The sequence below is a fragment of the Lepisosteus platostomus genome, chromosome 26, assembly GCF_059453375.1.
Source record: "Lepisosteus platostomus isolate fLepPlt1 chromosome 26, fLepPlt1.hap1, whole genome shotgun sequence".
Lineage (NCBI taxonomy): Eukaryota > Metazoa > Chordata > Actinopteri > Semionotiformes > Lepisosteidae > Lepisosteus > Lepisosteus platostomus.
In genome coordinates, this window is record NC_142636.1 from 12,867,222 (window position 1) to 12,894,783 (window position 27,562).

Consider the following 27,562-nt stretch of genomic DNA (forward strand, 5'->3'; position numbering starts at 1 on the left):
TAAACTATTAAATGTTTTGAAAATATTAATGAAAACCATTAGAAAATGGATGTGAATTCTCAATATTTTGTTATTGAATATATTGTATTTTAAAGTAGGATGAGATAAAAACAAGATATGAATAATGATGTTATTTGCATATTTCACTAATAGTTGTTTTTGAATGGAAATCACCTCCATACACATTCAAATAATAGACTTCATGTTCTTGATCCTTAAGGCCATTAAAAAGTGAATCACACTCTCACTCACCTCTGCACTGAAGCAGTGTCCCAGACCCAGTCTTACACACCGTGCTCTTGTACTTGCAGTGGATGAAGGAGTTTAGGGAGAAGGCAGAAGCACTGCAAGTTCTCTTTGTGAGGTTGAGAGAGAAACTCGTTCAGCACTGAGGAGCCAGAAACATTGACGATTCAAGAGGTTCGTGAATGGCAAGTTATCCCATTATTCATTATCCAGATATCATTAAAATTGTGTCAATTCATTGTTTTCACATTGGTTTAAAATTAATATATTTGAGTTTTCACGCTTTCTGTAGAACACATAATTCTGAATAGTACAAGGTCTCAGTGTCAAAATGCTTTTAATTTTGTCTGCCCGTTCCAGAGTGTCTTAACTGTTGTGTGTTTCTGCAGGGCAACTCAATACCTCTGACTCAGGAACATGTCTGGGACTAAGAGCTTCATTCTTTTCTGTCTGCTTAAAAGTGAGTGAACATTTCACACTTAAACTGCATTTGGGCTCTGTGTTAGAGACAACACCTGTCGGAGACTGCAGGTCGCAAGCATATTATTCCTTCAAAATTAAAGATAAAGTAATGGGCAGGAAGAAATACAGTAAAGGAAAACTCTATTTAAACCTAATAAATGTTCATGATGACATCGATGTTTGACAGAGTGATAGTCACCTGTGATGAGTACATTTTCACACACTCTTTGCTGATACAAAAATTTTATTCAAGACATACCTTCCTCTTACTCTGGTCAGATTTGTAACAAGATTATTTCATTTTTTAGGATCCATTAGCATACACACTTTTATTGTTTATTGTTTTATTCAGTTCAACTTTCCTATAAGATCATTGTAACAAACTAGCTGTGTTATGGAAATGTTGTGTATTATTTATAAAAAACACACATTCATTGTTATCTAAATTTTGTTTTCTAGCTGTCTTTTGTGAAGAACTTTTTGGTTTTGGGATTACAATGCCTGACAAGATACCAGCCTTGTCTGGTTCCTGTGTGCTGATTCCCTGTAGTTACCAAATTGAAGAAGCATACAAGATGTATCTGCAGTATCACCTTACTGGAGTTTGGATAAAGGGTGGGATCAGTGGATCTAGAGTGTTTAACTCAGACACAAAAGGACCTGACAACCGGTGGGAGATTCCTGGCAAGTTAAATCAAAACAACTGCACCACAATTCTGAGAAACGTAACAAAAAGTGATAACACCACATTTCACTACAGAACTGAACCTATTAAATATACCTATCAAAAAGGAGCTGAACTTACAGTTACAGGTAAAAGACTTTTCTCAGCTTTTTTGTTTGAATTTCCTTGTTATTTCTTTTCAAACTGCCAGGACCAGTCATTTTCCAAAGCTGACTCTGGAATACAATAATGACTTAAAAAGCAATGACTTAAATTATAAATGATATCTAAACTACTAACTGGAGTTTATATTTTCAGATACTTTGGAATATCTTTCAGATGCAGATATGTTCACTCAAATAGTGCTTTTGTTTCAACTTGTAACTAAAGATTTCCTCATTAAGGAATATGGTTATCACTGAGATGAAATATGAGACTGAAGTATTTAGTTTAGTATGTGAAGTCTGTATCCCTAAGAACTCCTGCCCTGCAGCTCTGAATTATTTTAGCACAGTGGCCTTCATGAAGATTTCTGAACAGATGATCTTTACACATCTAAAACAACAGCTGACTGTGCGTCTGGATCCTCTGCAGTTTTCACAACATACCAGTCATGATGTGGAGGATGCAATCACCTTTATGTTACATAGAGTATACTCTTACTCGGAGAAGTTCAAGTGAGAGTTATGTTTTTTGACTTCTCAAGCACCTTCAATATTATTAAGCCCCACCTATTTGGAAGAAAACTTAAAGAAGTGCAGGTCCACCCTGCTCTCATCAAACTGATATAGGATTAAGTACAGACAAGACCACTATGATGTGAGTCTCTGATGTGTTTCACTGTAGTACAGGGGCACCCCAGGGTACTGTCCTTACTCTTTTCCTCTTCACCTAATATGCCAATGATTTCATGCACTACATCCCTTCCTGTCTTCTTCTAATTTGTCTGTTGATACTTCAATTGTTGGCCTCATTACCAAGGACAAAATACTGAGTATAGAGAACAAATTCTTAAATTTTGCCTTGGAGTAAGGACAACTTAACATCTGCAAAACTAAGGAACTGGTAGTGCACATTAAAAGGGAAAGACCTCCTACTGTTCCCATTAACATCCAGGGTACCGATGAAGAGATCTGGATGAAAACATGGACTAGGGCACAAACATGGATTTTGTGTGTAAGAAGGTCAAGGTTTCTTTTCCTAAGGAAGTCCAACATCCAAGTTACTGATGAAGGGATTGAGACTGCTGAGTCCCTTTTTCCTTAGGAAGCTTCACCCTTTAATGTCTGTAATAAGACACTGGCTGTGTTTTATCCGAGTGTGGTGGCTAGTGTTGTCTGTTATCCTTCTGGGAGTGTGCGGTAACATATGGAAGAAAAGGTCTGTCCAACTGAACAGGTGAACAGGTTGATTAAGGGGGAGGGAGCCACCATTGTTGGTACACAACTGGAGTCTGTGGAGGAAATACAGTAGGACAAAAGTGGATCCGGAAGAAGGCCACACCTATAGTGGCAAATATAGTATGTAGCATCTTCTCCCCACAGTGATTTTGGATAAAAAAGCTTCTTCAATGTCACTTTTTAGTTCCCCAGTGCAACACAATGAGTTCCTGGAAATGTTTTTTTTACCCATGGCAGTCCATGAACTGATCAGCTCCAAGATCTACAGTAGTTGAGCCCTTAGTTTCACCATCAAACCCTTCATTGACTTAATAATAAGATTGATTTGAACTGTTTGTTACCAACTCTTAAACATGTTGGAGATTTAACTGTTGTACTGTGAAAGTGAAATAAAATCAAAATCTTCAGTTGAGGTAACTTCTTAGATTAATTCAGGCTTCAATTATCTAATTAAGGTGGTATGAAATGAAAACCAGCAGGTGTGTGGTCACCAGGACCAGCATTGGGAACCAGTGGTGTGACAATTTTGTGATCTTTTACTGTATATCTATAAGCAGTGCTGGAAACTTAATTTTCCCCTTGGGGATTAATAAAGTGTATCTTACCTTTTCATTTAGTAAAGGACCGATAATTATAGTGTAGTGTTTTCCTTTACAAGTGCTCTGTCAGTGATTGTCAAAGTGTCCATGTCTCCTAGGTAGACCATGGAAACCAAAATTACCACCACCAGCAGAAGTGCAGGAGGGGACCCCTGTGACATTAACCTGCACTGCTGCTGCCCCCTGTCCCACACTCCCCCCAGCCCTCACATGGACCCCCAGCCTGAATGACACTGTGGAGCAACAGGAGGTAGAGAATGAGGACAAAACCACATCTGTGTCTTCTGTCCTGACCTTCACTGCTTCACATCTCCACCATGAGCTGAACATCACCTGCACTGCGCTCTATCCACTGGAACAGAGCAATGTCACCAAGAGTTCTGAGAGGACTGTGACTATCAGAGTACGGTGTAAGAGATTCATAATGCATAATTCACACTACATAAACATATAAAGGAAACCGCATATCATTTTTTTAAATCCTGGGGATTCTCCAGAACAATCCCATGCCAGAAGCTTACCACTGTTGTCAATATGTATTGGCAGACTAATGAAAATATTTTTTATGGTATCTCAGTTCTGCAGATACATTACATTTTTTCTTTACTTTGGGAACTACTGAACTGTACAAGCCAATAATCTGTGTTAGAAAATATGTTTATCACTGTTGAACTATTCTGATAAAATGTCTTTACTTTTAGATTCCCCTAAAAACACTTCAGCCTCAGTCAGCTCCTCTGGCACAATATTACGAGGCAATTCTGTGACTCTGACCTGCAGCACCAATGCCAACCCACCAGTGACCAACTACACCTGGTTCAAAGTGAACGGGAGTCAGACAGTCCAAACAGGGGCTGAACAGACTCTCACTTTCAATATAATTGAGACTGACAGTGTACAGTACTACTGCGAAGCACAGAACGAACACGGGAAGGAGAATTCGACAACGGTGCAGCTTCAAGCAGAATGTACGTATGTTCTGTACTCAACGATGGGAATCTATATTTTAATCATAATATCTTATTTTATTCCTTTTACTAAGTACAGTATATCCATGAAGAGAAACACTGTGAATTTCAAAACAGATGTTTGGCTTTGCTGTAGTATTACTGCCTTGTAGCCTGATCTGCCTAAAAGCAGATCACAGCTCTGGAGATGCTCCTTATTTCAGTTTGATAAGCAAACTAGGAATAAATGACTATATTGAATGGGTACTTGCTAGTCATAAGATGAAGATATCCAGATTTATTGCTGGACTTGTGAGATAAATCACTTTAAAGTGTCACACTTAACGATCAAATGTTAAGTAGAGCTTGTCTTGGAAATCCATTTATTTGCATGCAGTGAGCTGGGCTTTCTTGTCTGCAGATGCACCAAAGATCTCTCAGTCATTAAGGTGTACGCAAATTACAACAGACATCACCTGCCTTTGTGAAAGTCATGGAAACCCCTTACCTTCCATTGAATGGCTGCTCTCTGGACAAAGACTCAGGAGTCGATCCACTGACAGTTTCATTAAGGAAGAGCTTTTGGAGAACAAAGTCCTAAGGAGCACCCTCACTCTCCTGAAGACACCTGAGGAGACAGACAACATTCAGTGCCTGAGCCACAACTCTATCAGCTCTTCTAGTTTTGAGCTTCAAGTTCATCGTCTAACAGGAAGTAAGAGGAATACAAAAAAAAAACTTTTCTTCAGACACAAAAGAAAATGGCAAATTCTAGTAGAGACTCCCGACAAAATGACCAGTACAGTTGCTACAGGACTGTTGAACAGAACAGAACTGTTGCTATAGTTAAATTAGTTCATAGGTCATATGCTAGTGGCAAAATAAAATTTGACTCCCGAAATCTGATAAATATTCAAACTAAATTTTAGTTAATTACTTCATGCTTTCATATTTAATTTCATAATATGACATAATGAGATAATAAATGTTTCATAATTTGCAGGATGTAAATATTCCTGAAGTAGAATGTACAGGTTTTTCTCCATAAGCATTTTTGTTATTGTTTTCAGAATGTCCATCTGATGTAATTCCATATACTATCACAGGAATCACAATTGGAATAAATATTTTAACTGTGGCATTTTTTGTATTGAAAAATAAAAGGTAAGACATTTGGTGTTGTGAATATGAATATAACTGTAGTTATATGTACAGTATGGAGTCAATGATAATATATTACATTAATGCATGGTAATGTGAATGTGAATAAAAAATCTATAAAACATTAAGGCAATCACTAGTATATTGTATACACTACTACAGTATATAATCATTAATATGCATTAATGAGCACAACACATCCAATGAGCTCTTCTAGGGCAATTGTGAGCTACTGAGACTCAGTATACACAATAGCAATAGTGCAGCATGAAGGAGCATTTGGGGAAAAATTAAGAAAGTAAAATAAAACCCATCATATTTTTAGGATCATTTACACCTGACTTGGTAAGTAATGTGAAAATATAATGCAGTAAGAACATTTTACTCTATTTGTTAATTTCAGTTTTGACAGCTGAGGTTTTGAGGTTGATGAGTACTTATTTTGGGACAGTGCTAACATTGCACTTACCATGGCAAAGTAAAATTAAACTAAGCATCACACTAACATGTTGTTCTCTGTTTTCTCTCTTTCTATAATTTGGATATGGAGACAAAAGAAAGTACAGGTAAGTACTGTAAGTCTTGCACTCTCTTTTATCTGTACTTTAGAGTATCTTCACGACAAAATTCTAGTGATGTCTTTGATTTAACCTTTCACAGAGACACCAAGGAGACTGTGACCAGTATGCCACTCTGCAGCTCTCCCATCTTCCTGATGATTATGGAGTACTAAAGGTGAGTAAATCTGTCTGATTCACTTTATATTGTCTGCATTGTGAAGGTATTTTAGATGAGCACTTTATAGGGCTTTTATCTGAAATAACTGCATAGAAAGTATTGAAAGTATCATGAAAGCTATAAAATGAGTCAAAGAATTGATCAGTAAATGGGAATGGGGAATAGTTTATTTGAAACAAAAGGAACACCAGCAAAGTAACTGTAGTGCACCCAAAAGGACTGTAAGGACACAGCAGTCAAGCCACAAATAATTACAGAGTAGCATAATTTCAAATAGAGGATTTGGTTTGAGGGTGAAAGAATATGTGGTTTCAGCATTTCTAATATTAGGGATAATGCAGTTATGCATAAAAGATCACAGAAACTGAAAGCTTTATTCCCAGCAAAACTGTCAACTGACAGCCCCCTTGAATTCATATTGCTGGTAAGGATAGACTGTGAGAATGAAAGCTGAAGCTGCGCTGAGCAATGAGCCCTCACTGCCTTGTGTGCTGTCCCCCCCAGGTGGCAGAAGGAAAGAAGGCCCAGGACAGTGACACTTACACTGCACTGGACAGAGCTGCCACTTCCTCGGACTATGAAACCATACGGAAGGAGCTGACGAATCCAGCATCCTCTCTCTCTGAGAAAAAGTGAAAGTTCTGTTAATTAACAGTGATTTCACTTCATTTCCCTTTAAGTCCACGATTGCTTGTTGTAAATTCAAGTATATTTCCAGTCAGCTGGATACATGACCAGTCGTTAATATTAACAGCTTAATGTTTTGTATGATGTACAACAGAATTTTATGCAGAAAACTTACTGTAAAGCAATTTCAATATACAAATTCCTACTTATTAGTACACCCATATATGATAACATTGTATCATATGCACATCATACAGTATTTGTAATGTTTTCTAATGTGTAGCTACTGTATGGCTCAATTAAACCAATGCATTTGTTTGGTTTCAGACACTTCTCATGTTTTTAGCTTTCATACAAATTATTTCCTCCATTCACCAGTGCTGGATCTTGTTATCCAGTTGGTTAATCAAGTGCTATAACACTTCTCTGCGTAATCATCAGCCCATGGGAGTAAACTAGTTGCCGTAAATGCTGAGCATGAGTTTCAGAATGTCTGGTCCTTTACTAGTCTTTGACGTGGATAAAAATTGAAGTGGACAGCACAAGTATTCAACACAGAATCACTGTGTGTTATGTAAGTAAAAGTCTCTGCCTTCACTAATAATGAATTCAGTGAGGCAAATGTTTTCATCTTTACCATTCAAGCCATTTGTGAGGAATCTGCACAACACCCTCATCTGTTTCCATGACATGAGATGGGGTCCATGCATCTTCATTAATTACTATTACATTTTCATACTGTACCTGTACCCTTGTATAGTATTGAAATCTCTCACTCCACCTAAGAGTTTGACAATGCCTGTAAAAGACAGCCATCTTTAGAATGATACTTGTTACCATGGACAAGCAAAGTACATGCTTTGATAGAATCTTCTTAGATAACTTGTCCTCTGCAAAAAAGGGGTTAGACAATATGTACTGAAGGAACTCAAAAACAGAAGGATAAACTCAGAGTTCTCAATACGCTGTCCATTCTTCCATGTCAGCTTTAACGTTCCGCTACAAACAAGTCCTGGTCTAATAATTTGTACTACATTACAATAGCCTGCAGGTGGCAGATTATTATTATTATTATTATTATTATTATTATTATTATTATTATTATTATTATTATTATTATTACTTTAATCAAATAATTCCCCAGTTAATTCCTAATGATCATTCTTTCTCTAAAATTATTCCATCATACTATTAGAAAGAATAAAAAAATACAAATCTACACGTGGTTTTTCTTTTCAATTAAGTTAAACTTTTGAAACTTTTCCTTCTCAAAATGTCACCAAATGTTGACAAAATGATGAAGTAAAGCTGTCCTTTAATAGCACATTTAAACATTTCTTTCTGAGGTGAGGTTCCTTTCCTTGACTGTAACGTCTTTTAATTAAAATGTATTTCCTTTTCAGTCTATTTATTTAGGTGTTTCCATGATGGATAAACGTTTCCTCAGTTCTCTGCCTCTTGAAATCTAATGTGCATACACTCTTTAGCTCTATGGGACTGTTCACAGAGACAGTTCTCTTACTGAGGTGTCACTGAGGTACGAGACTGGTGTATTTAAACATATGGGGGAAAAGTTTTTCAATGTTTTCTAAAGGGACAGAAAATAAGGAATAAAACATGCTCACACAAAAGTAATCTCTTTCATGAAGAAGTCTGTACAGTCTAAGAAGCCAGAATAGTGTGGAGTTACAGTACATTAGCAAAACCACAGCATTTGAAATCCAGTAATACTCACAATCAGAACACGTGTCTAAAATAGATTACCTTCCTACATGCAGTAGTGGGAATTTCCTGTAGCTCTATCTGCCTGTACACATTAAACTATTTTGAGCTTCTGTTTCACTGCACTTTTTCATAGCACTTACAGTACTTTCAAGTGCAGTTTTCATAAGGAATAAGGCACTGAAATGGATGGATACTGTATGTACTGGGAGAAGCTTGTATTTTATTTTGTAACACTTTCCTTAAGTCATTACAATGTCAGGGGAGATACAGTATGAACGTCTCTTACCAGTCAAGCTACAGTAGCATTTTAAATTGGTATTTCAAGTCTCTTCTTCTCTTCTTCTAGTAGTTACTCTCTTCTTCTCTGTGTGGGAAGTGAAAGCAGTCATTGCAAGCAATTGGTTTCTTTGCAAACAAGTATAGATCTCAGAGGCTGATTTAACACTTGGATCAATTGTGTCACATTCTGGACTTTCACAGTCAACATATACTAGGACTATTATATTATTAAAGGTACTCTTTGCTCTTTTACCCCGGTGTGTTTCTGTAACTCATCCTTCCATGCCTGCTTTAACATTCCTTTATTTACTAGTCCTTTTATCATATCTATTACCTTAAAATAGTCTGTGGGTGGTAGAAAACTACTTAAAATTAAGAAATTACCCCTGTTAAAGTCTTCAAAATAGCTTCAGTAGCTCTTTCTACAATAAGAAAGTCTTCTATTAATACTTTTAAAGGTCAATTGTTTATTATTATTTTTGTATGATTCGACAGCTGTAATACAGAACATTTAGTAATGCAATTCAACCTTCACAAAAAGGGAAGTGAAGGGGCCAGAAGACTGAGCTCTCCTACTCCCCCTAGCGTCTCAAACTGCAGTGAATCAGCGTGACAATGCACACAGCCTGTACTGGACTTTCTCTGAGCACACTGCACAAGCCTACAGTAGTACTGTAATTACATCATTGAACCACAAGGATCTGGAGATGGTTCATTAAGAAGTTTCTGAATTATTATAACATATTTTTAGAAAGAATAAAAATTCAAAAAGCTACATTTTGTTTTCCTTTTCAAATAAGAGAGAAATCCATCAAAAGATGACAAGAAGAGCCCAATAGTAAAATAAAGCAGTCCTTAAACAGCACTTTCTTTTTAAAGTGAGAGGAAATCATTGATTTTTCTATTTTCCTTGCTTTATGCCAATCAGACAATTTATTTAAGCCTTTACATAATCAATATGTTTCCTTCATTCTCTGCCCCTTAGACAGTGCTGCACATACTGTAGACCCCTTAACTCTGCGTGACTGTTCAGAGAGACAGCTCTCCTTCTGAGGTGTCAGTGAGGCACAGTAGTGCTGAAGTGTCTCTGGGTGGCTCTCAGTCCTAATGCTGTAGAGTTGAGTGTGTCTGCAGTTAGCAGACCTACACTGCAGAAGGGCTGAGATGAAGACGGAAATGTTGTTGTTGGTTCCCCTTTCTGAGATAGAGATCACAGTAGGACTGTGCTGCAGCAGAGTTGACATCTAAGTGCTCCAAGGCAAGTATTCCATTCTGTTTATTTCAATTTCTTTCTTTTTAAAAGTTCGAAAAGAAAATATTTTCTTTCTTCAGTGAAAGCTTGGAATTCAGTCATTGTATTTCATACGTTTTTTTGGAAAACCACACATTTTTTTGGTAAATGTGTTGACATTTAAATTGTGTTAATGCCTTAGATTAATTATTAGCACATTATGGTCTTGCTGGGTGTAGGGAAAAATAAGAAACTGAAGACAGATATAGGCAGAATAGCTGAAACAGCAGCAGACAAGAAATAGGGCTATGAACATGATGCAAAAGTGAGCCAGTACAGGGACTGTAAGAAAGGACTGACATGAGGCGAAGAAGGAAGAGAAACACAAGGCAAAATGCAGATTAAATGGTGAGAGCAAGTTTATTTGAAAATGAATAGATCTTGATTTTATGCCTCTATTCTTTTCATACCTCTTCTAATTATATTTAATAAAGTGATAACTTTGAATAAAATATTAAAGGTTTTGAAAATATTAATGAAATCCATTAGAAAATGGATGTGAATTCTCAATATTTTGTTATTGAATATATTGTATTTTAAGGCAGGATGAGATAAGAACAAGATATGAATACTGATGATATTTACATATTTCTCTAATAGTTGTTTTTGAATGGAAATCACCTCCATACACATTCAAACAATAGACTTCATGTTCTTGATCCTTAAGGCCATTAAAAAGTGAATCACACTCTCACTCACTTCTGCAGTGAAGCAGTGTCCCAGACCCAGTACCCCTGTCCTCCTCTCGGACCTGCTACTGGGACGACTTACACACTGTGCCCTTGTACTTGCAGTGGATGAAGGAGTTCGGGGACAAGGCAGAAGCACTGCAAATTCTCTTTGTGAGGTTGAGAGAGAAACTCGTTCAGCACTGAGGAGTCAGAAACATTGACGATTCAAGAGGTTTGTGAATGGCAAGTTATCCCATTATTCATTATCCAGATATCATTAAAATTGTGTTAATTCATTGTTTTCACATTGGTTTAAAATTAATATATTTTCACGCTTTCTGTAGAACACATAATTCTGAATAATACAAGGTCTCAGTGTCAAAATGCTTTTCATTTTGTCTGCCCGTTCCAGAGTGTCTTAACTGTTGTGTGTTTCTGCAGGGCAACTGTTCTCAATACCTCTGACTCAGGAACATGTCTGGGACTAAGAGCTTCATTCTTTTCTGTCTGCTTAAAAGTGAGTGAACATTTCACACTTAAACTGCATTTGGGCTCTGTGTTAGAGGCAACACCTGTCGGAGACTGCAGGTCGCAAGCATATTATTCCTTCAAAGATAAAGATAAAGTAATGGGCAGGAAGAAATACAGTAATGATGTATTTCTCGATGTTTGACAGAGTGATAGTCACCTGTGATGAGTACATTTTCACACACTCTTTGCTGATATAAAAATGTTATTCAAGACATACCTTCCTCTTACTCTGGTCAGATTTGTAACAAGATTATTTCATTTTTTAGGATCCATTAACATACACACTTTTATTGTTTATTGTTTTATTCAGTTCAACGTCCCTATAAGATCATTGTAACAAACTAGCTGTGTTATGGAAATGTTGTGTATTATTTACAAAACACACATTCATTGTCATCTAAATTTTGTTTTCTAGCTGTCTTTTGTGAAGAACTTTTTGGTTTTGGGATTACAATGCCTGACAAGATACCAGCCTTGACTGGTTCCTGTGTGCTGATTCCCTGTAGTTACCAAATTGAAGAAGCATACAAGGGGTATCTGCAGTTTCCCCTTACTGGAGTTTGGATAAAGGGTGGGATCAGTGGATCTAGAGTGTTTAACTCAGACACAAAAGGACCTGACAACCGGTGGGAGATTCCTGGCAAGTTAAATCAAAACAACTGCACCACAATTCTGAGAAACGTAACAAAAAGCGATAACACCACAATTTACTTCAGAATTGAACCTATTAAATATACCTATCGAAAAGGAACTGAACTTACAGTTACAGGTAAAATACTTTTTTCAGCTTTTTTGGCTGAATTTTCTTGTTATTTCTTTTCAAAACTGCCAATTCCAGTCATATTCTAGAGCTGACTCTGGAATATAATAATGACTTAAAAAGCGATAACTTAAATTATAAATGATATCTAAACTACTAACTGGAGTTTATATTTTCAGATACTTTGTAGTATCTTTCAGATGCAGATATGTTACCTCAAATAGTGCTTTTGTTTCAACTTGTAACTCAAGATTTCCTAAGGAATATATTAAGGAATATGGTTATGATTGATATGAAATATGAGACTGAAGTATTGAGTTCTTTACCATGAAGTCTGTATCGTACTGATCCCTAAGAATGTTACATAGAGTATGTTACATAGAGAAGTTCAAGTGAGAGCTTGAGTTTTTTTACTTCTCAAGCACCTTCAATATTATTAAGCCCCACCTGTTTGGAAGAAAACTTAAAGAAGTGCAGGTCCACCCTGCTCTCATCAAACTGATATAGGATTAAGTACAGACAAGACCACTATGATGTGAGTCTCTGATGTGTTTCACTGTAGTACAGGGGCACCCCAGGGTACTGTCCTTACTCTTTTCCTCTTCACCTTATATGCCAATGATTTCAAGCACTACATTCCTTCCTGTCTTCTTCTAATTTGTCTGATGATACTTCAATAATTGGCCTCATTACCAAAGACAAAATACTGAGTATAAAGAAAACAAATTCAAAAATATTGCCTTGGAGTAAGGACAACTGAGTACAACTTAACATCTGCAAAACTAAGGAACTGGTAGTGCACATTAAAAGGGAAAGACCTCCTACTGTTCCCATTAACATCCAGGGTACTGATGAAGAGATTGAGACTGTGGAGTCCCACAGGTTCCGTGGTGTAGATCTGGATGAAAACATGGACTAGGGCACAAACATGGATTTTGTGTGTAAGAAGGGCAGTCAAGGCTTCTTTTCCTAAGGAAGTCTAACATCCAGGTTACTGATGAAGAGATTGAGACTGCTGAGTCCCTTTCTCCTTAGGAAGCTTCACCTTTTAATGTCTGTAGTAAGACGTTGGCTGTGTTTTATCCGAGTGTGGTGGCTAGTGTTGTCTGTTATCCTTCTAGGAGTGTGGGGTAACATACGGAAGAAAAGGTCTGTCCAACTGAACAGGTGAACAGGTTGATTAAGGGGGAGGGAGCCACCATTGTTGGTACACAACTGGAGTCTGTGGAGGAAATACAGTAGGACAAAAGTGGATCTGAAGAAGGCCACATCTATAGTGGCAAATATAGTATGTAGCATCTTCTCCCCACAGTGATTTTGGATAAAAAAAGCTTCTTCAATGTCACTTTTTAGTTCCCCAGTGCAACACAATGAGTTCCTGGAAATGTTTTTTCTACCCATGGAAGTCCATGAACTGATCAGCTCCAAGATCTAGTTGAGCCCTTAGTTTCACCATCAAACCCTTCATTGACTTAATAATAAGATTGATTTGAACTGTTTGTTACCAACTCTTAAACATGTTGGAGATTTAACTGTTGTACTGTGAAAGTGAAATAAAATCAAAATCTTCAATTGAGGTAACTTCTTAGATTAATTAAGGCTTCAATTATCTAATTAAGGTGGTATGAAATGAAAACCAGCAGGTGTGTGGTCACCAGGACCAGCATTGGGAACCAGTGGTGTGGCAATTTTGTGATCTTTTACTGTATATCTATAAGCGGTGCTGGAAACTTAATTTTCCCCTTGGGGATTAATAAAGTGTATCTTACCTTTTCATTTAGTAGAAGACTAATAATTATAGTGTAGTGTTTTCCTTTACAAGTGCTCTGTCAGTGATTGTCAAAGTGTCCATGTCTCCTAGGTAGACCACGGAAACCAAAATTACCACCACCAGCAGAAGTGCAGGAGGGGACCCCTGTGACATTAACCTGCACTACTGCTGCCCCCTGTCCCACACTCCCCCCAGCCCTCACATGGACCCCCAGCCTGAATGAGACTGTGGAGCAACAGGAGGTAGAGAATGAGGACAAAACCACATCTGTGTCTTCTGTCCTGACCTTCACTGCTTCACATCTCCACCATGAGCTGAACATCACCTGCACTGCGCTCTATCCACTGGAACAGAGCAATGTCACCAAGAGTTCTGAGAGGACTGTGACTATCAGAGTACGGTGTAAGAGATTCATAATGCATAATTCACACTACATAAACATATAAAGGAAACCGCATATCATTTTTTTAAATCCTGGGGATTCTACAGAACAATCCAATGCCAAAAGCTTACCACTGTTGTCAATATGTATTGGCAGACTAATGAAAATATTTTTTATGGTATCTCAGTTCTGCAGATACATTACATTTTTTCTTTACTTTGGGAACTACTGAACTGTACAAACCAATAATCTGTGTTAGAAAATATGTTTATCACTGTTGGACTATTCTGATAAAATGTCTTTACTTTTAGATTCCCCTAAAAACACTTCAGCCTCAGTCAGCTCCTCTGGCACAATATTACAAGGCAATTCTGTGACTCTGACCTGCAGCACCAATGCCAACCCACCAGTGACCAACTACACCTGGTTCAAAGTGAACGGGAGTCAGACAGTCCAAACAGGGGCTGAACAGACTCTCACTTTCAATATAACTGACACTGACAGTGTACAGTATTACTGCGAAGCACAGAACGAACACGGGAAGGAGAATTCGACAACGGTGCAGCTTCAAGCAGAATGTACGTATGTTCTGTACTCAGAACGATGGGAATCTATATTTTAATCATAATATCTTATTTTATTCCTTTTACTAAGTACAGTATATCCATGAAGAGAAACACTGTGAATTTCAAAACAGATGTTTGGCTTTGCTGTAGTATTACTGCCTTGTAGCCTGATCTCATTTGATATCACAAAGGAAGTCTAGACCTGGTCAGTACTGTGATGAGCGCTCTCAAAGGAAAACCAAGGGTGTCCCTTTGCCCCAGTATTGTGATTGGAAACAATGTCACCATACTGTACAAGGCGTTGTCCTTCAGATAGGACTATAAACAAATGAATTAACTACTTTGCTATGTTTCAAAAGAGCAGAGGTGTTAAGCCTGGAGTCTTGTTTAAATTCTACTCCAATTGGGTACCATGATATTCCTCCTTAATTCTACTGACAAAGCTGTTTCCCACATCTTGTCGGATACAGTATGTTGTAAGAAGGGCTGATGGTACAAAATGGCTGCCATGTGTCAGCCAGGTGTGTGATACTCTTTACAGTACAGTGGATGAAATGAGTTCCCCCCAACTTGTAAGATTATTTATTATAAGCACTATAACAATTTACAGAATAATTTGATTTATGGTTATATGCAGGTATGTGTTTCACGGATTACATAAGTTTGGATGTCTATTCTCTTTGCAAAGATGAATATTCACATTGTTTTTTTAAAATGATTTCCATTCTGTGAACAATTGCTTTGACTCCATGGCTTCTGAAGGTGTGTGAAGACACAGAAACCTGATTTGTTTCTTGCTATTAATTGTAAATACTCTTGTTTATTCATGTAGCGAGTAAGTGCCCTAGAACATAAAATTATACATTGTGATTTTATGTTGGAGTAGCTGTAGTAATGGTAATATTGTAATATTGAGTCAGAGTAGTGTAGTGGATAAGTTTCTGGGCTCATAAATGTTGGATTGTGAGTTGAAGTCTCTGCTGCAGACACTGCTGTTGTATCTTGAGTGAGGTGCTTTACCCCAGTTGCTCCTGTCCAGCCAGCTGTATAAATGTGGTTCAGCATGATGGGGGCAACCCCTGTGATGAACTGTTGTCCCATTCGAGGTTGGGGGGGGGGGGGGGGAGTTATGTGTTTCAAATGTACCGTAGTAACATGGATAAGCTCTGGTGTGAAAAACCATTCTGTATTTGTTACCTAATAATATGGTAAGAACAGATCTTCATAAGTCATCGATAAAAATATCAACAATGAATAAGCAGGTGTACATAATTATGTAATATATTTTAAAAGCACATATTAGAATTTGATTCATACTTTATAAAGATATTTCTTACTTTCAGATAAAAGAGTTATTACCAATGATTAATCTGTACAAATCTCCACTTTTACAGGATTCCGATTTATCATCAGCAGTAAATCATTGATGCAGCTCTCCTCTCTTTCAGATCCCCCAAAGGACACATCTGTATCAATCAGTCCATCTGATGTAGTATTACAAGACAGTTCAGTGACCCTGACCTGCAATAGCAATGCCAACCCACCTGTGAGAAACTACACCTGGTTTAAAGTTAACGAAGGTCAGGTTACACAGACAGGATTTGGAAACAATCTCACTTTTAAAGTAATTAAATTCGGTGACAGGGGACAGTACTACTGTGAAGCAAAGAATCAACATGGAGCTGATAAATCTTCAGAAGTCAACGTGACTGTGAAATGTAAGTGAAATGTGAAGTATTCCCTAAAGTGAAGGAGACTTTAGGGAATACAATGTTTGGAAAGATACTGTGAAGCATGCGTACCCCATGTTACAGCTAGGCCAAATTTAATAATTTGTACATTCTCAGAAAGGCAAACATAAACTGACAGTACTCCATAAATAGCAGTGCTAAATACAGTGAATCAATCCAAGATAAATTGCGAATGCTTCTCCAGACTTTGCTTCAGAGACATAAGCTTTACCAAATGTTTGCAAAGAAAGTTAATTGTGCAAGGAGCAGACCTGAAACCATCTTGTATGCAACAGCAACCATACGGAGCCAGCCGTCCTGACTGCACCTATTCTGCAATGTGTCAAGAAAGGCAAAAATAAATATCCCACCTGGCATTTAGGCCTATTTATTCTAATTATCTCAAAGGAGAATCCAATGAAATGCAAGAGAAAAGGCAATAAGTAATGCATCAGCCTGAAAGAAGCAGGTTGTTTTACAATGTACAACATGATATCCTGCGATCAGTATCTTATACAGCTTGCTTCTTCTAGGACAGAAAAAGAATGGAATGGGATAAAACACAGCAAAATTCCATTAATTAAAGAGTTCCAACACTATCGAGTACCTTAGTAGACTGAGGACTTTATATTATTGTAATACAGATTATGTACCACATAATGTACAGTGATGTGAAAAAGAAACTACACCCTCTTAAGAGTCTATGGTTTTACATATTAAGCCAAGCCATGACCTTCACCTAGTTCCAACAGTAACACACACAAATAACACAATATATATATTAAAAAACAATTCAATAAAGTAAAAATGTGTGTGTGTGTGTTATCTGTCCCATGAGGTCAGATTTATCTACTGTTAGGGCTTGATGAGCACTAGGTGAAGGTCAGATATATATGAATATATAATACCATAGAATTGTATGGGGGTGTATATTCTTTTTCACAGCACTGTATATTCTGTAATGCAGATACACTGAATTTCTAGGTACATACACGTAATTATAATATTAACCGCTGTTGAAGGGTATACATTTATTATGTGTGCAATAAGTTGCATTTATTTATTATTCACTGCAGATGCACCAAACATATTCAACACTTCCAGCTGCATCAGGAGAACAAGTGACATCATTTGCCAGTGTGAAAGCCAGGGTAAGCCCCCACCCACTATTGAGTGGCTCCTCTCTGGACACAAAGTCAGCAATGGCTCTACTGACCACGTGATTAAGGAAGAGCAGCTGGCCAGCGGAGGCCTGAAGAGCACCCTTATTCTACAGATAACACCTGGAAACACTGCTGATATTCAGTGTGTCAGCAGGAATGACGCCGGATATTACCGTCTACAATTTTACGTAGCTCCTCCAGAATCACGTAAGAGATAACATCTTTGTTCTTTCTTGAAATTGTTGTGATGTCGTGCCTTAGAATGTACTCTTTCGTACGTACTGATTCATAGTTCTTTTACCATCCAAAACCATTCCTAGAAATACCAATGTCTTCGAGTCCACCCTTCCATGCATTCATGTTCTAAACCGCTTTATCCAATACAGGGTCAGGGGGGAGCTGGAGCCTAGCTTGGCAGTCAAGGGCACAAGACAGGATACACACTGGGTGGGACACCAGTCCTTTTCAGAGCACATTTACACACAAGCACACACTTAGACAAGATCCGATGTTACAGAACCATATTTGGATGGTGGGAGGAAAACGAAGCACATAAACAGAGGCGAACAAAGTTATTGCAGGGAGCAAAAGAGGAATTTGAACCAAGGGCCCCAGTTCTACAAGGCAGCAATGCTGAACTACTGAGCCACCATGATATAAAATAAATATACGATATAATTTGCTATTGGCATGCAAGAACAAAATATCCCATCAACATTCCTTTTTACTGTGCAGTATGTCAACATAGATCTTTCCTAACTATTTCCAAGGATGTAGTAGATATAGTCAGAATACTGTACCTCAGTCCGTGCAGTGGACAACGTGGGTGTGCAATGAAAATGAGAAGGCAGTTTAACATGAGACAGGATGTGATTGTGGTGATGTGAAGGTGTATGCTAAGGAGAAGAGTTGTCTTCTGATTTGCTTTCTCAGCTTCTGTTTTTTAAAACACTGGCTCTGGTCTGTTTAATCTTAAGTTGCTTGGACAGTACATCACTGTTGCTATACAGTATCTCCATATTCTTGTTATCTGTATACAAGATTTTACTCAAAAGGGAAATCTGGTGCAAAACTAAAATCACACAAAAAGCATACTAAACTGAAGCTCAGAACTTATTAGGCTGTTAACATACAGTACATGATCCACCAGCTCCACAGTGTCAGTCTCCAAAACCTTTCATTCCAGTGAAGCCCTTGTAGATGTGTCACGGATGTGTGTGGTATCTGTGATGTAGACACACTACAAGATCAGTATAAAACACTGGCTTTTAGCTCTGAACACCAAAGATCATTAGCACTCTCAGTACTGATTAAGTGGTGATATTTTGCATTCAAAATTGAATCTCTGGTCATTGTGCCTTGATTGTTAAACACAGTATACTGTATATATAGAGGAACAAGTAATAGGTTTATTCCATGCTGAAAAAAAGAAGAAAGAGAACACAACGTTTCGGCCGTGGAGCCTTCTTCAGGTGTCGACGCAGCTACCCACCTGAACTACTGTATATATAAACACCTAGGGGAGCAAATGTATATGTACAGTAGTATTTACATTATAACAGGTAAACAAAAAGACCACAAATAAATAAGATAGACATTGACTATTTTAACTACTTATCTTATTTGCTCTTTATAAGAAAAATATTTACATACACCTACTGTATACTTTCCTGGCTTAAGGTAGATACATAAATACTCATTGTACTACCATGAACAAAGAACTGCATCCATTTTTGCCTTTAAATGTCCTAGTATGTACAGAGGGCTTCTCTCATGGCTCAGAAGATTGCATAAAGAAAAGTATTGTTTGAAATTGACAGCGTGGTATTACAGAGCTTTATCAGAGCATACAGTTATTATACATTGACATAATAATAGTCTCATATGATATTTGTTAAGCACCACATTTCCCTTTTAATGTTGAGAAATTGTACATACTGTACACATTGCATACTTTATTTAAGATTTCTACAAATTACTCTCACAGCAGTCTCACTTTATTCCTCATTTAGATTCACCATGTATCTTTCATTGTGAAAACACAAAGAACCAATTTAGGAAGAGCCCTAATGACATATTACAATATCAGTAGCAATTCCTTGATTTCAGAAGAGACAATGAGTAACACCTCAGGGGGTTTCTGTCAGAAGAAAATAACATTACATAAGAAGTAAACAGCACAAATACAGGTAGCAAACATTATTAGCTAATTATTTTTGATTTTTCTAGCTCCAGAGAACCTTTTGAATTGGAAAACCCTGCTGATTGGAGGGGCTATTGGTGCTGTGTTGATGTCATTGTTCTGCTGTCTGCTGCAGTGTTTTCAAAAGTAAGTCCATTCGGATTTTCGGCTGTTAGAGCCTTTGTAAGCCAGAATGTAAGCTGGGATAGACTTATACTGTAAGTCTTTGACCAGGACCTGTGTTAGTTTAATTTAGGTCAGTTTAGTGTACAAATATAAGCAAAGTTCCTACATTAGCTGCAAGGACACACACCAACAGAGCAAAATGAAAATAAAGTTGGAGATAAAAAAACAGGAAAACTCTAAGAAAATCATAATCTCTCCTCTAGGCCACTGTCTGTACCCATTCTATGTACAGCAGCAGGTCTTTATTGTGGGGCCAGAGGTATGGACTTCTTTTCTCATTATGAAGTTACATATTTTAACAGTATACTGTTCTGTTCTTAGGAGAAAAAAAGATATTCTCAGGCCATCATTAACCAAAACCAGCATGGAGGACACAGCTGAACTGATTCACATGAATGGAGAACAGCAGGTACAAACAAATGTAAAAGTGTGCCTTTTTTATTATTATTTTATTATTATTTTAATATTTGTATTTTGGGAAATCACCAGTTGGTTCTTTAAATCTTGGCTCACTTCAACCAAGGTGAATTACACTGTTAAGTAATGCACTTAAGAAAAAAAAATATTCCTGAGACATATGACACTGGGGATCATGACAAACATGTGAGAAATGTGTTGGCAAAGGCTGGAATATTTGTTTGGAGTTTTGCGATTTCTGTTATTGGTGAACGTTTGAACTACCCGATGCTGAAAGTTAACCAAAATGTTTCCTGATCATTTTTCATTTTGTTACATTATATGTATATTATATATTATTATATATAAGTTAGATAGCTCAGTTTCTGTTATTTGCTAAACACAGATGGTCATAATAGTAGCAATATTCAATACTGTATTCAATACAGTATGTGTAGTTTTAAATCCACTATATTCTGTATGTGGTTTGATTTTCAGTTAAAATATAATAATAGTAATAATAATAATAATAATTATTATTATTATTATTATTATTATTATTATTATTATTATTATTATTATTATTGCTTACACTTATATAGGGTTTTTCTGGACACTCCACTCAAAGCGTTTACAGGTAATGGGGACTCCCCTCAACCACCACCAATGTGCGCATCCACCTTAACTATAAATATATTTAAATATATTTATTAAATATAAATGTGGATATACTTCAGATTCAGATTACATAATCTGTTTAGATTTTTTTATATTGTAGCACTATAAAATATGCTGTATAAAGTCTTAACATATAGTGTTCACAGTTATTACAGCATGACTTTTTTATTGTTTACACCAGCATATATACCGTACATATAATGTGGTTATAAAGAGGTATTAAAATGAAACAGTTTAGTATTGGAACAATGAGCATTTATTGTGTTTTAATGCCTCTCATACTGTATGTTTTGCAACATAGAGTAGGTCAAAGTTTGAATCAGGAATAAGAAGGAAAAATAAGTCAACTATATGTAAATGGAGCCATATCAGTTTTAACTGTACTGTATTTTCTTTTTGAAGGATGAACTAACATTTAAAAACAGTAGAATGCTTTTGTATAGGGGTGAACGTAAGGTTCTTTTTTTTCTTTGTCAATATAATGACACATGTTGAGCAATTTCTGTGATTTCAGTCACATTTAGACAATGTGACTGTTAATGACCACTTGGAAGTTCCTTTCTGTTTGTGTTTCTTTTTATTGTGAAAAATGAGACCTCGCCAGGCTTGCACTGATGTACAGAATTGTTCAGAACACCCAAGCAACAATACTTTGAGCTGACCAGAAGTTATTCTTAGCAATTTGTTCTCTTTTAATACTTGTTGAATGTTGAATCGTCATTTGTTTCTTTACATCTCAATTCACAGCAATGACCCCTGAACTGACTTCTGACCAGTCCATTTATCAGAGCCATTTGACTTTTTATCACATTGCAAGATCTTTTGGCAACTGAGCAAAGGGTTATTTCTGACTGAGGGGATGGCCTGTCTTTCACTGACATCACTCAAGCTATGTAGGGAACAGAGCTCAAACTCAGAAAATGAGCTGATCATTTTCACTCTTTTACATTAAACAGGTATTAAATATGCCAATGCAATGTACGGTATGTGTCCAAGTATCCAGTGTAATTATAAACATGTTTTGAAAAACAAGAAACGTGTAAAAAATATTGTTTTATGTGTGAAGGACATAAACGGAGTGCTTATCTGTTTTATTCTTGAGTTATCACTTTCAAAGCCTATAAACTCATTGTGCATGGGCTGATTTGCTAGTTTTGTTTTTGGCACTGTACCAGTGCAGACCATATTTGAAGTTTTTCCATTCATAAAAGACTCTTTATCTTGAGACTGAAGCTATTATCCCACTTACTGTATAGCGTTTTGTTCTGCATCCTAAAATAGGAAGATTGCATCAAACCAAGCATATTATCTATAGTGGCTAGTCGTTTTTCTTATTAAAATTGATTCTCCGTTTTTAACTCGTGCGTGTTTTGCAGAATCCCCCACAAGACGATGAGTCCGTGTATGCCAATAAAGAAGAGCTCTCGAAAGATGCATGGACTGAACACCCAACAGACACACTTCATTACACCACTGTGGATTTTTCCAAACTCCAACCCAAAGACCACGGGGCAATTTCTCCTGTGATCATATCGTCAGGGAACCAGACGGACTACGCTGTGATCAAAATCAAAAGAGCCGGAGTGGATGCAAGTGGCAAGTCGGCGCCAAATGAGAAAAATTACGCAGAGGTCCGCAGATCAAACGAGGTGGAGGACAAGCGAGCTGGGACTCTGCCTGTTTCACGGCCCGCTGACAAACCCTCAGATCAAGACGATCCATCTGAAGGCGAGAACGAAGAGCAGGGAGCGAGCTCTCTCCCCTCTGCCTCTGAAGAGTGTGAATATGGAAATATTCAGCGGTCCGGGGCAGCTAAAAAGCAGCCATTGCCAGCTGGGCTGCAATCACATGACAGCAGGGATAACGAAGAAGAGTCAGAACAGAACGTTTCCGAGTCCGTTTTGAATGACTCTGTACAACTTCACCCTCCAACCAGCAACACCAAGAAGCACTGTGTAGAAGAAGAAAATGAATACGCAGAGGTTAAGCGGTCTAAATAGTCAACAGATATCAATCAGACAATATTTCTCCTACTAAATCACTTCATTATACAAAAAAGATCAATTAAATTTTTTCTAAAGTTACAAGGAAATATACAACATCTCACTTAAATGAAACGAATCTGTAATGGAATGATTGACACAGTCATACCGTCTACAAATTCTATGCTTGACATTAAATAAACTTAAGATGTGAACGTTCTTATTCTGATAAAAAATTTTATAATTAAAAAAACATTGTTTTGGTTGTGCACAAAGGACAACCAACTGTTACTATATGCAGTATACTGTAGTTCAGCCTGATAGACTATTATAGTGCACCAAATTTATGGAGCACTCTCCATAAATCCATTAGAGTATCTAGACTAGGGGAGTTCAATTACTGGAAGGTCTAGTGTTTTCTGATTATTGTTCCAACCTGAGTGGTCTATTAAACAATTAAACCCATTGTAGTACTGGGTATAAAGCAGGGGTGGACAAACACCTGGCCTTACTTTTCTTTCTGTGCAGGTCAATTTATAAAAAATAAAAATAAAAATAAATCAAATCAGATCGTTGAACATAGGATTAGAATCAGCAGAACAGGGTTTTCCATCTCTGGTCCTAATGACCCTACTATTTTCTGGTTTTCAATGCAGTTAGACATTTTGTTGCTTGCCCAAATCCCGTAATAGAAGTCATATTTTGAATAACTAATCCTTTTTCGACCCTTTTCTGTTCCTACAATGACATTCTTAAGTTACTCCAGTTATCAAATTGGTGATAAATGAAAATGTCTGTTTGGTAAATTATGAGTTAAATGTGGAATTCAATTAGATAATCATGAGCTCAGCTAGGGCTACAGTAAAAGTCAATGTGACAATGAGGTCACCAAGACTGGGAAAGTTCAGGACCATTGAATATTTGATATTCTCCTGTGGAATGCCCAATTGAGGGACATTCAGTGCTATCTTTCAAGTTTTTCAAGGTTTTTGGGCTTTGGGATCACAGCGTTTTCAAGTTTTTGATCATGTTGAACTCTCAGTTTCTTAATTACTCCCTCAGTCAATTTAGTGATTTGCTTAGCTATGCCTTTTTTGTTTACAACTAGTAACATCCTGTACATATATATAGAAAAAACTAACATATGACTCTGTTCTTCTTTTGAGAAATTCAGTTGATTTTCAGATGAAAACATTAAAACATGAAGCTTAATTTATTATTGTTACAGTTTTTAAACTATAACTAACTGAGAATTCCATTTGGAATTAAAAAAAACTTGTGTTAAGGGTTCCCTGGTTTTGATTGGTATATCACAAAAGACAGAAAAAGACACGAAGTGCTACAAACATAATAAAATTTAATGTGTCAAGTATATTTTTTTCTGACAGCTTTGATGGCAAAATACTGAATATACATTTGTTTTGGAAAGAACATTCTTTTTGCAAATTCATAATTGCTCACTGATAACTATGCCATGTTACATTCATTTCCTGGGTGTAATAAAGGTTGAATGCTTCTACATCTTTTGGTTTCTGCTTTAGAAAGGAAATGAGCTGTTTAACAAATTAATCTAATTATTTGGGGGCATTTATTAATTCCCTCCAAAATATCCAGTAATCATTATTGAATATTTAAGCTATTACCTGTAAAAATAAAAAAGAATAATAAACATCATTAGATTAATCCAGTACCCTACTGTGTAGTCATTAAGCATTTTAGTAATACTACAATTGTTTCTGTAGACTGTAAATTTCCACTTATGCTGTAATGTTAAGATTATATATGCTCAGTGTATCTATATTAGTATGTTTAATATGTAATATAAACTACAAAATTAAATTCTTTTATCTGTTTCAGAATGTTCTGTCTGTTCTTACAAAGTGTCTAAAAGTTAAATCTCTATTACACTTTCACAAATACAAGGAACTGTGCAAGTCCGAAGAAAACTGAGAAGGCACTAGGTTTTCACCTAGAAGGGCAGTTTCACAACCCAGATAAAAATACAATTTATCTTGTCACATTTTAGCAGTATTTTAATTTGTGAAACTTGTACTACAAGGAAAAACAAACATATTTATGCAATGTATATCTTTATATATGGTTAATAAGCTTTTTTTAAGGCTTTTCTTTTTATAGTTTTAAGTTTACTCTTTTCTAAGTATTCTCAAAAAAGTATTAAGTATTTTTATTTTGTACAAACGAAGCTAAAGTTCGGCAGCGCTACAGAAAAGCAGATTTGTATAGGCGAACCCATAATATTTGCACATATAGTTCCTGTTTGTATATTAATAGCATTAAACTGTTAACTAAGAATTGTTTTCCATTTTAGACCTTATCTTAGAACATGCTGAAAAATTTGAGCTGTCATCTTTTTGTTAGAGAGACATATTTTGAAACTTGAAAATTGGATTACACATACAATGTAGCAAGACATAGATTTGAAGAAAATGAAAAATTCTGCAAACTTCTCCAATTTCCAGCATAAGTTGAAATTTTAACAGTTGGAATGTCCTTAGTTAAAAAGGGATTCATATTTTTGTGTTCTCTTCATAAACTAAATGTCAGATAGTTTAAACTGTACTTTATGGAGATGCAAGTCCACAAGAATACAGTTTTCAAGCAGTTACTGTACACATTTCTTGAATGGCAATCAAAATCATTTAAAAAAAACTTTCAAAAACACTTTGAACATTTTTGCAGAGTGTAAGAATTGAGGCCTCTGAAGGACTTTGAGCCTTATTTTTTGTGGGTTGTACATAGCCCACAATATTGATTACACCTACTACTGTAGGTAGAGTGAGCTAACCTTCAAGGGTTTCATGAACATATAAATACATCCATCCATTTTCAGAAAGTCTTGTACTCCCTCATTTTGTGGCATGGGTTACTATCTCTGAGGGGAATTTTCTCAAGTTGTGTCCCCAAGTTAAAAGATAAACACATACAATCAGTGACAATAGTTAAACCCACCACCATGTCTTTAAAGGTGGGAGGAAACTGGAGCACCAATAGAAATCTATGAGTTGGATCCCTTGTCCAAAATCTAAACTCAGGACTTTCAGGCAGCAGTGCCGATAGGTGCCATGCCACTGGGATTCCCACACACCTATGTACAGAAATACACATATATTTGAAAGCTGTTACATTTACAGGATACACAAGCACTATTCATTTGATAGATTTGTCTTTGCTTGCAACGGTCTGTTTTTAAGAGCTCAGCACCTGATTGCTTAATTCACATCAGCGCCACACAGACATTCTAGTCCAGTTCCTCTGAACGTTTACCCTTTCAATGCCCCTGGAGGTTTAGTTAATCCCTCCATGTTGCACTTCTGAGTCATTCCACCTGCTGACTGAGCTTCTACTGTTTATGTACAAAGTGCATCAGCAACAAGAAAAAAACAACTATTTGAGTGAGTTTGTTATGTGTTGTCAATTATCTCCTAGCAAATGTGGGAGGTAAGCACAGGAAGATCTGTGTAGCGACTCACCAATGAGGCTTTAAACTGGAGTTTGACTTTTGTCTATCTTCAGGATGCCAAAGCAAGGTCGACAAACTGTGATCTGTACATTAACAAGGATTGGAATGCTTGTTCCTCCACTTTCCTCTGGACTGTGCTATTAAAATACTATACATATATTGTATTTTATATATCGTAACTGTACTCTAAACACCAGGACCTCTCTTGTCATGGTAGAGTATTCAATGTCCCTCCCTCAGAGGGTGAATACATGAAATAGCCAACTGAATCTTCCCTTCTCCTTTTTGGAAGATAGGAAGAAGGAGGATCTGGAAAAAAACCCATATGAATACAGGAAGACCAAGCAATCTCCACTCCAAGAACAGTATTGTACCCAGGAGCTGTAAAGCGGCAGTTTTAGTCACTGTGCCTTGTCTGTCTTGCATGTTAATAATAATTTACAAGCATTTAAAGAAACTGATGAGCGACTCCTACAAGAAAATAAAATTGTTGCATTCCAGGACTCCTTAATTCCTGCTTTAAAAGGGTGCAATCTACAGTAACTTTCTAAATGCTTTTACAGCATTGGCCTGGATTAGACCTACTGAAGCAAAGTGGTCATGTTGGTTTAACTGAAAGAATACCGAGAAGAGCTAAGAAAGTGTGCAAACCAGGGACATCTGATGGGCTGAAGTATCAGATTTGAGAAGCACAGGTGCATTTAAACCATGAGATGGTTTAGGGCTTGACGTCTGAGTATCTTGTGATGTACTCCTCTTCTTCGGAATCTGGCTCTGACTCCCATTCCAGAGTCCTGCCAAGAGAAGGCTGAACAGCAAAAACGCTGGAATAGTGGATCTCTTCACTCTCGTTCTCCTCTGACTTGTCTTTCTGGTTGCTCAGGGTTCCCTTCAGATTTTCATAATCTGTCTTCCCTGATGACTGGTTGCAAAAACAGGGAAAC

At 36.9% G+C, this 27,562-nt stretch overlaps 3 protein-coding genes across 7 annotated transcripts in view; 2 read left to right on the forward strand and 1 right to left on the reverse strand.

Moving 5' to 3' along the window:
* The first annotated feature begins 640 nt into the window (after positions 1-640).
* LOC148640199 (B-cell receptor CD22-like) lies at positions 641-7,955 on the forward strand. Its single transcript, XM_088620447.1, has 9 exons — positions 641-706; positions 1,168-1,521; positions 3,470-3,781; positions 4,073-4,339; positions 4,740-5,033; positions 5,389-5,482; positions 6,030-6,045; positions 6,140-6,214; positions 6,722-7,955. The coding sequence occupies exons 1-9, from the start codon at positions 664-666 to the stop codon at positions 6,851-6,853; spliced, it is 1,587 nt and encodes a 528-aa protein (XP_088476573.1). The 5' UTR covers positions 641-663; the 3' UTR covers positions 6,854-7,955.
* Positions 7,956-10,001: 2,046 nt separating this feature from the next.
* LOC148640200 (myelin-associated glycoprotein-like) lies at positions 10,002-24,990 on the forward strand. Of its 5 annotated transcripts, none has more exons than XM_088620429.1 (11): positions 10,002-10,106; positions 10,807-11,053; positions 11,252-11,327; positions 11,757-12,110; positions 13,963-14,274; positions 14,566-14,832; positions 16,269-16,538; positions 17,627-17,920; positions 19,943-20,042; positions 20,403-20,502; positions 22,532-24,990. In XM_088620429.1, exons 3-11 carry the CDS (start codon positions 11,285-11,287, stop codon positions 23,153-23,155), a joined length of 2,364 nt encoding a protein of 787 aa, XP_088476555.1. In that variant the 5' UTR covers positions 10,002-10,106; positions 10,807-11,053; positions 11,252-11,284; the 3' UTR covers positions 23,156-24,990. The 5 variants fall into 5 exon arrangements, with proteins under 5 accessions (XP_088476555.1, XP_088476558.1, XP_088476557.1 ...); XM_088620428.1 differs by having other exon boundaries at positions 10,003-10,106; positions 10,807-11,042; XM_088620430.1 differs by having other exon boundaries at positions 10,003-10,106; positions 10,807-11,042; positions 20,403-20,490.
* The window catches only part of LOC148640201 (B-cell receptor CD22-like), a 31,451-nt gene continuing 28,363 nt past the window's right edge, over positions 24,475-27,562 (reverse strand). Inside the window, exon 19 of the mRNA XM_088620427.1 lies at positions 24,475-27,540. Within this exon, the coding sequence (XP_088476553.1) occupies positions 27,337-27,540 (204 nt within the window). The 3' untranslated portion in view covers positions 24,475-27,336. The remainder of the gene's footprint in view (positions 27,541-27,562) is intronic.